Source organism: Lissotriton helveticus, chromosome 11 (genome assembly GCF_964261635.1).
Source record: "Lissotriton helveticus chromosome 11, aLisHel1.1, whole genome shotgun sequence".
In the NCBI taxonomy this organism is placed as follows: Eukaryota; Metazoa; Chordata; class Amphibia; order Caudata; family Salamandridae; genus Lissotriton; species Lissotriton helveticus.
The window spans coordinates 354,848,646-354,858,612 of record NC_136072.1 but is presented as its reverse complement, the minus strand read 5'-3'; the positions used below and the strand labels follow the sequence as shown (position 1 = coordinate 354,858,612).

The 9,967-nt window shown below is 40.2% G+C and overlaps 1 protein-coding gene across 2 annotated transcripts in view; it reads right to left on the bottom strand.

The window, feature by feature from the left end:
• Positions 1-690: 690 nt before the first annotated feature.
• Positions 691-9,967, bottom strand: part of PAK2 (p21 (RAC1) activated kinase 2) — a 728,762-nt gene continuing 719,485 nt past the window's right edge. For both annotated transcript variants that reach the window (XM_078665775.1, XM_078665774.1), the window contains exons 14-15: positions 6,777-6,914; positions 691-6,062 (exon numbers count right to left, since the gene is read on the bottom strand). In XM_078665775.1, the coding sequence (XP_078521901.1) occupies positions 5,976-6,062; positions 6,777-6,914 (225 nt within the window). In that variant the 3' untranslated portion in view covers positions 691-5,975. The remainder of the gene's footprint in view (positions 6,063-6,776; positions 6,915-9,967) is intronic.

Here is a 9,967-nt window from a genome sequence, read left to right as displayed (position 1 = left end):
ACGTTCGCAGGATGATTCTTCGTGTTACGGGGATAAGCACAGGTAGCAGACCTCATGCAGGTTGTGCGGGAAATTTAGAACGACACCCGGGACATAGTTTGAACGGGGTCCGTTCCATCGACTGCTGGCGGGGTCTGCACAGGTAGGCCCGATGGCCTGCCACGAAGTTTCCAGATCGAAGGTTTCACAGTTTGAACTATACGCGACGAATGGGGAAGCGTAATCGAAGACAATACAGTCAAGGGTAGAGGATTGCGCGTCGAAGGGTTTCGAGAACGATACCGAACCGGAGCGCAGCAATACACATCCGACCCAATGGCGGGAAAAAACAATCTAAGGGTGGAGTCGATGGCCATGCGCTCTATCACCAAAAGGAGGAGTCATCTACCTCACGACTACAAAGACTTCTTCGAAGAAAAACAAAGTGCAAACATCCAAACCCAACACCAGATGGTGATCTATGCTAAGGCAGCCACAATTATCTGTATTTAAAACCTCCAGACTTTGCCAATAAAACTTACAGTTTACATCATTAAAAAAAGTGTTCAGGGATCCAGCACACAAGCAATACTATATACAGCGTTCATGTCGTTTAATGATGTGACGATTGAGTAACTGTCAAATTGGTTCCGTAGGATGACGGAATAAACAGGTGGACAGAAGCAACAAATTCACATCACATGCATTTGATTTTATTATTCAAAGTTTTATTTCCACTTATAACCCCTAGTTCTTTTATACAAAATTATCTCTTGAAAAATGCATAGGCATTTAATACCTAGAGCGGGTTAGGCACTTAGATTACTGTTGAACTGGCTCCTTTGTATTGCTACAACAAGCAAAAACGAGCATTACAACAAGAAAGACAGATAACTTGGTGCATAATTGGCCATTTTGAAAAAAGGCACATGATCGTTTGTTGCTTTTCTGTGCCTTTCAATGTAAAATGATAGAAAATGACTTTCCCTAGAATTTGGGAAACTCCACACAATGAAACAAGTAGCAAAACCAATTAACCAACAAACTGATTAAAGTAGAGTGGTAGTGAAATTGCCTGTGATAAATGACAACTGGCCACAGACCGCTATTTTCACTGTAGGAAATTACAATACTTTATTAAAATAAAAAATCTAAACAGACGTGCATGAGAAATCTTGCTTCAGATGGTCTGCAGATCTGTGTGTTTAGAGCTATCAGATTTAAGAAAATGAATTGAACAATGCAGACAACACTCTCACCATATATCTAATAAGAGATGCAGGAGAAGAGTTACATCTGAGTGTTGTGGGGCACAAAAACCTTATGTAGCTAACAGATTGAAATCTGGTGTGGACAAAAAATAAAAATGTCTTCTGCATGGAAGGTGTTCAACAGAAGTTTACAGCTTTGGGCTGATACAAGCAGACATCAAATCTCTGGTAGCTGTTCACAGCTGGCACAAATGATAAAAGATGGCAGTAGACCATCTTTAATGATGCAGCCACCAACACCCCCCCCCCCCTCCCAAAACCAGTTGCAATCAATAAATAACAGAGTTAATCCTAAGAAAGGAAATGGATAAATAAGCATAGGCAACAAGTCAGAAATTGAAAATTTGGCAATGAACCGTGGCACTAAGAGACAGAGTAAATGCCCCAATCAAATCGTACATGACGATGGAATGTCATTTTGGCTTTTATATTAGTACAACATATGAAGGGATAGGTTGCCTAAAACATTGTGGCGGTCTTTAAGTAAATAATGCCATTGCTAAACTTTTTTAATGCTAGTGTATTTTAGCCATTTAAATGGAGACATATATAAAGAGCTATCTTGGGAACTTCCCTTCACTCATCTCAAGTACTGCAAAGATCATTCAAACACTTGAATAATTGTAGGAGAATTCCAAGGCCTGAAAAGCTATAACAAATGTCGCCTGCCAATTCTCATTAATACTGACTAGATCTAAGCAAGTGGTCAAATAGTAAAGCAACTCACTATGTGCTTTCTTTTCCTGCATTTATTTCCTAAGACTTTTCAGATTTAGCCCTATTTTGTTGAAAGCTTCTAATACAGTCCGGCACTCATTCAAAACCTGGTTACTCACTGCACAACACAACGACAGCTCAGGTCAAGCTCAAAGTTTCTCATGAAGGATACCTTAACAAAAAGAGCCAGATGGGGTGGAAGATCTTTTTCCCATCGGATACCTGAGCTCTGGAACAGGCTAGACCCAGACATCCTATCTATCCGATCTTTCCAGAAGCACAGTTCAGGAAAAAACGTAAGACCTGGCTCTTTCCACAGGACTAGTACCCACCTCCGCTAAACTGCCTCAATAGCGCTGAGATGCCCAAGGGTAGGCATGCGCTCTACAAATCCCATAAACAAACATACAGTTAGTCATAACAAAATGTTTTAGCCATTTTTAGAAAACGACCAAAGTTGAATGACAGGAACACATCAGTGCTCAAATATTGCATCCTGAATGTGTGGTGGCAATTGAAATCAGTTAGCAAAGTATGCAGAAACAATTATCACAAGCCAGAGTATGTAGTTTCAAGTAAAGGCTTAGAGCTCGCTAAGCAAGTGAACTGTAAATTGCATAGAAAGTGCTAAATCTTCCCCTAATGGTTTAGCAATACAATTAAAAGCCTTATGAATCCAGGGTTATGACTAAATCGTAAGCCATAGATAAGCCTAAAAACAACTAATGGACAGAGGCCAGGTGATTATGTGTGCAATTCTTAAATTTCAAAAGCTGGAAAAAATCATCCTTTAAATTTAAAAAAATGCAATTAAATAAAGTCTGTGTAGCTTCCTGCATCAGGTAGGCAGACATTACAGAGAAGCTCTCATGAAATGTGGGTTACTTTGCATGCATGAAATGTTACACAAGTCAAGACACATTTTCAAATGTAACGGATAAAAGCATTCACCACCATGGTAAGTCCATCAAGTCCTCTTAGCGGCAAATAAACAGGGGTTGTGGTGTGCATCCAGGCCGAAAACATGTACAAGATGCAAAACAAACCTTCAATATCTGCACCCAGAGCAAACGAACAAAAGGATATTCTTTTCAAGACTACCAGGAGACTCTGACGGCTGCGTCTATTACCTTCTACACCTTGATATTGGGGTGTGTCCATAAAAGAAGGCCAAACATCATAATGGATAGTGAAAAGCCAAATATCATTATAGTAAAATTTCATTTTTAGTGCAAAGTGTTAAACCGCCCAGGATTTCTTTTTAACTAGTAAATATGTACTTTTCAATACCCCAAAACTCCCCAAACACCTATATAACAAGCAGCATATCAAATAATATTTCTAAAAAGTAAGACATCTCATTTCTGATTTTCTATCCAACTTTTGAAACAGAACCCTACTCTTAAGGGGAAGTGGAAAACACAAAACAGGGAAAAGAAAATGTTTTATTTCTAACGCCCAACAAAATAAAAAAAAACTCCAATTCAGTAGTTAAATGTTGTAAATTAACAGTTAAATTAAACAACGGGATAAATTAAAAAACAAGGGCGGTGATTAAGAAGCAACAATAAAAGACAGCTATTGAATAGTCGGAGAATATATCTATCTAAGCTTTACAGCATGTGGTAGGATGTAGGAGAGGCTAAGAGAACAGAAAGCACAAGCAGAAAGTCGATGATAAAAAACTCCATCTGTTGAAAAAGTTCTACTACTCTTTCTACCCAGCTACCCCTTATCCCAGCATTCCGTTTTTTTACTTTAAACTCGTTATGATTCACTATGCAAGTGTCAGTCAATTCTCGGATTAGGCGTTTTAGTGCAATCGGCCTTTCTAAAAGAATTAACTTCTTTGGGTCAGTAAAATCTCTGCTACGCCACTGCTACTCAAACTACAAAAACATGGGTAGTATGTGTTCATACATATTGTAGTGTTAAACACTATGTTGAGTATGAACAAACTCCAACTCTGCAACGTTTCACTTTAAGTAGCACAGACCAACTTGAGCCTTGCCCATGTGGGACTGTATGATCTGACATTTCAGGACTCAGATTCCATTAAGCTACCTATAAATGAACGACATTTTCAGACCGAGAACTGCCATTAAAAATATCGATTAGCAAGCCTGGTGCATACTCATCCATGGACCAAGCACTAGCTCTCAACACTGATCTCATATCTTACACTGATGAAGTAATAAGTAGAATGGAGTCGTTCTCAGTCCTAAATCAGATTGCTGGACTTGGGTTCCGCATTCACAAACGGAGAAGCAAAGGAGGTTTCCTAATCATGAACCATTCAGCAAGACGATGGCTTTCTTACTGAAGAACTAAAGAGTAGGAGAGGCTGTCATACATATACTAAATGTAAATCAGGAAGGGGGTTCCTGAATCAAAAACCTTCGGACCAAACTGGATCACTACCACGGCTGAAACAAGGGTTTAGGCAGTGGCTTTCAATTTTAAGAAACTACTTGGCATTTGATTTCAAAGAGTTTCTATTTAAACTGGCAACATAATTGTGTAATGTCATGAAACACGAACATGAAGGGATTGGGAAAAGTGCATGTTTTGCAATGTGTCACAGCAAGTAATTGTTGGAACTTGTAAAATAAAAGGCATATTCTACGGACTTACCCTCCCCCAATGAGCTCAAATGTTTAACAGAAGATTTGAATAAACATATCATGCAGTGTCTTAATTATGGCACAAATCAATTGGTATGTAAAAACATAGCCATGATTAGATCACATTGTTTATAACAACATGAATACATAGTTCTGAAGCTCAATCAATGCCTTTAAGTGTAGGCAGCTAGATCATGCTTAAATTAGGATTCACACTGATAACCGTTCCCTTTTTCCGATTGAATATACACATGAAAAACGTGAATTAAAATCATGGCTTGGATTCCTGCCCCCACCGAGCAGTTGCAGAACAACGGGCAGTCAACTCCGAAGAATTCCAGGGAGTAGTGTTGAAGGCACTGCTTATTGAATACTACATTATTTAAAAACAGCCCACATGCATGTATTTCTGAACTAATAGCATTAACAATAAAATGCAAGAGTCACACAGCAAAGTGACAAATTTCGAGGCTGAAATTACAATGCTTGGCTATAAGGGGATATCTTTCATAGCACATATATGCCATCGAAGGACACACTATATTTTCAGCAATGCACAAAGCATTAAAACCCAATTAAACATGGTTTGCATGAGACAGGATTTTAGAACTATCAAATTAAAACACGTCTCTGACCTACTCTTCCTCATGCACAATTCGTTCAACTGTAAACCAAACATGGAAGACTGGAAATACCTTTACAAGTGAAACTAGGCAAACAGAGTTGCAATTAGTCTTCTACAGCTTAGACTTCAAATGACAATGTTGCACCCATTGCAAGGTTTCTTTTTTACCATTCGAAGGTTGGGAGACGTAAGAATATAATCAACCGCTAGTCACCATACCGAACTAAAAATACTTAAAAAAAGAAATGTATGGGTAAAAAGAGCATGGAGCATTTGTTCTTCGCCCCCGATAGGGCAGGTGTAGGCGTATTCTATGCATACAAACCTAAAACTAACTTACGTGAATAAAGGGGAGGCTCCAATGAGTACATCACAGCAAACCCACTATTCAAGTATCAGAAGAGCCCCAAGCAAAGAGGGCATAAAGGTGTTGTAGAAATCGGTTAGAAGCTAATCAAGAGACAGGAATAAAGAACCACCCTCATTTGCCATTGTGATCAGCCACGATTCCAGAGCAGTTCCAGGATGTTGAGTCAGTCCACAACTCCTTCAGGATGCCCTAGGTTTCATACAAAATAATTCGTCAAGTCCACTTAGTGAATTTCACTGTCACTGTTCTTCTCGTCCCCTCTTGTGAGAGCAGTTCTCTTCTCAAAGACAACAGATTCCGTTTTGTGTTTGGCTCTGTCCTGGTGACCTTGACCATTATTTATAAAATCAGGAACAAAGAAGAGCGAGACAGGTCTTGGGTGGAAATCTTTAGCGGTTGCTTTTCATCGCTTCTTTGGCAGCCAGAATCAATGGAGTCAAACTAGACAATGGCTTTGCCAACCTCAAGAATGGGTGCTGTTAAAGAGGAGAGAAAGAAAAACAAAACATGTATTCATTGCCTTATTATAAAGCATGCTCCATCCACAGCCTTCAAGACAAGATCTATTCGACTGAGTGACTGGTTTTGCAAATCAAGTCTGCATCATCTGAAATGAGTGAAATCGCAATTCCCCTTAGTCTAATACACATTTCATTATTTGTCATTGTTTTGAAATGGATGGGGTTAATTAAAACCTCAATACTTTTGTAGTAAAATTATGGAGTGGATTCTGAAAGATCTTGTGAGGATGTGAACAAATACATCATGTCGGAGATGCATTTGCTGGTATTTGTTGAACAGAAAACTGATAAGAGTGGAGTGCAGAATAAGGGAAAATGGAAAAGCTATGGAAAATAATGAACAAGGAGACGAAGACAGTCTGTTAAGAAGATGCCACAGCAACGTTCATATTCACCATCTTCCCGTTTGATCAAATTTGTATTAAGTTCTGATACCCCAAATTAGTAATAAAATAGACTGAGGAGTTCGCATAAACCTCCAAAGCATTTCCACATTTCTTAGGGATCAGGGCAACCTCTATCTACTCGGACTGAGTAACCTTTAAAGTAAGAATCAGGTACACTTTGGTAGAGCTAAAATTTTAATTTTCAGACTCTCAACTACCTCCCCCTTGTGTCAAAAATATCATGCTCAGAACAAATGTATCTCAACCTGAAGGAAAATATTACCTGTAAAAGTTCTTTTGCAGATCCTCTTTTCTCCACGTCCATCTCAAGAGAGCGGGTCAAGAAGTCCCGAAATATGGGAGACAGTTTCTCAGGATTCTGAAGTTCTGGGGTGCCATTTGTAGCAATCAAATATAGGGCCTATAGTGAGAAAGAAAAGCATGGATACGTTTAAACCACATTTGTTTCACCCTTCTTGAACAGAAGCAGTACCCTGATAGTCAGCATCCCACACGACCATCTGAAGAATGTTATCTTCAGAATGAAAGACTCAGGGGTTTGAGAGGTCAACCAGATCACCACTTCACTCCAAGATCTCCACTGGCTCCCCACCCACACAAGCACCATCCACAAGGCCTGCTTTGCCTCATTCAAAGTGGTTACCTCCATCACACCTGACAAACAAAATCACGATCTGCTGTGGCCTTGACACTATCAGCAGCAGTGACTCAACAAGGTCTGGAACAAAACAAAAGAATAAGTGGGCCAGACATTTAGTCTTTATAGCTGTTTGGAGCTGAACACGTACTTCTATGCATGCCTACAAATTTGAAATGCTCCCACACCAAAGAGAAGCACACACATAAAAAAGCATGCAGGATGGGGGTGGAGACTATATACTAGTGTACATGGTGGATGAGGTTAGTCAAATGATCTCAGAAAGTTGTAAGGAGCGATATCGTAAACATACACATAGATGTTGGAGTTTGACCTTACTCAAGAGGACCCGGACATCCAAAACCTTCTCAGATATCCCTGGTTTCCCAGTATGCATCGATATATCAGTAACTAACAAACAGTGTGCACAGGCAGCAATCTGATCCCCGACAGTGCAATCCCTTGCAAGCACAGAGAAACCATTCCTATGAGGTAGGTAGTTAAGAAGTTTACTGTAAACATACAACATTCCCAACAATAAATATGCAATATTAGTAATAATTGACAATTAAACATGAAAGGTAAAAAAAAGTATGGACAGTCGAATCAGTAAGGGGTTAAGGCAGGCAGATTGCACTTCAATTATAAGTCCGGCAATTCAATCAGATCATCTGATTGTAGGGAAACAGATTAATTTGGTCATACTCCTCACTTCTCAGATAACGAAAAACTACAGTCATAAATGTAACCAGATTCGCTGTCCTTTAGAGGTGGTCCCCATTCAAACAGTATATTGCAGTTGCTGTCACAAGGAAACGCCCATTTTTAATAAAACACAATCTAAGTCTTTTGTGTCTCTCTAACAGAAGATAATGGCAAAAACACAAAATGTGAGTATATGACCTGTTTTTATAACCACAAAAAAGGGAGCATTTCAAAAAATGATAAGCTGACCATATTTGTCTAAGTCCCAGTACAGGTATGCAGAGAAAAATATACAATTAAAGTGCTGGCTTGTTAACTTGGACAGAGATAGTTTGGCATGGTAAAGCACTTTTACCCTGCATCCGTGACCCCGCATGCTGTCAACGCAGTCGTTGCAACGACCGCGTTGTGACAACGCATACCATTACTCTGCAAGTCGTTAGAACGACTTGTGGAGGAGGGGGAGTAGGTGTTGGATTTAAAATCCAACACCTTCCCTAAAGTCCGCACAGACTGGAGTTGGAATAGTAAATTTAACTATTCCAACATCCAGCGTCCCCCCTCCACAAGTCATTGTAACAACTTGCGAAGTAATGGTATGCGTTGTCACAACGCCGACGTTGTTACGACCGCGTTCTGACAGCATGCTGAATGACATATGGATTCTAGAGGCATATAGGTAGGGTGCGGCCAAGCTTTTTGCTCGGGCCAGTATTGCTACAGGGGGGCGATATTGCTGGCCCTGGTAACAAAAACGGCTCCTCAGAGGCCCAAAATCGGCGCCCACCATGACGGTCCACTGGGGGAACGCCCGGTGCCAGCCAGCTTCGGCCAGCCCTGTATGCATTTCGTTCATTGCGTTAGCTTTTCCCTGGAGCATGGACCAAGCACGTGTTCTCTCTCTTCTTTGTTCTTACTCGTCTTTTTGCAACACACCATTTTTTTTTTACACTTTATAAGTATATCACTATTATTCATGGATGTCCAATGTGCTTTCCTACTTAAAACACAGGCATAAGGCTTCTTAATTATGTTTCTGTTACCCTATTTGCTGTCTCTATTGATGCTTGTTACTTAGACCCACAACTGAAGTACTATAAGGCACTCACGGCTACATCGCTCTAATCTTCTAAAACTCTCCACTGTACTGTATTCCACTCGACACAATGTTACTCTATTCTACTCCACACAATGCTAATCTAATCTACGCCTCTTCACTCCAAGTCACTCAATACCACAAAGGCTCTGTATGCCACTACTCTACACCACTCCACTCTACTACAAACAAGGCGATTCTAAACCACTCTACTCATAGCACACAACAGTACTCTCTATTTGATCTAAGTAAATAGACAATAAAAAAAATACATTCAAATACAGTAAATATCAATAAGGTCTTTGGCAATACTTGGTAAAAGCAATTCATAAAAGGGCACTATCAGGCCTTAGCACACCCTGGTCCATGACATCCGAACACCAATACATATCAAATGCAATTCAAGGGAAAAGTAAAGAAAACAAAAACCTCAACTAAGGGTCTGCTATGGTCTCCCCACAACATATTTGTCGATTCTGAATGTCTAAGATGTACTAAGGGGAACGCCAAATGTAAGCGCACCACAGATGTTAACTACAGGAAGAATGGGGGCCGGGCTTGGTCTTGGTTGCAACCCACAATATCTGGCTTAATAAAGCTACAAGGCAAGGAATGACAGTCCCGAAAAATTAAGAAATGCTAAAGGCGCAACCAGGAGTCCGCTAACTAAAATGCTGATAGTGCAACAGAGGTATTAAATAAAACTTAAAACAGGCTAAGAGTTTAATGTTATGATAAAGCACAAGTTAATACTTGTGTAACGCTATATCTATAAGAGACATTAGTTAGTGATAGATTCCTTACGTTAGAATATCCCCAGGCATCAGAACGGATCCGGAAAGTTTTTCGTCATCAGTACCCCTGCGCATCTGTAGGTGTCGTTGTGCGGCTCCGCGTCCGTCGCTGGCATCGTAAGCGCCGAGATGGCGTCACGGAGACTACTTAGGCGCCACCCATGCGGGCTGACGGCAGTTCTGTACACCACTTTCCGCGCCAGTAACGCAGAGCCATTCAA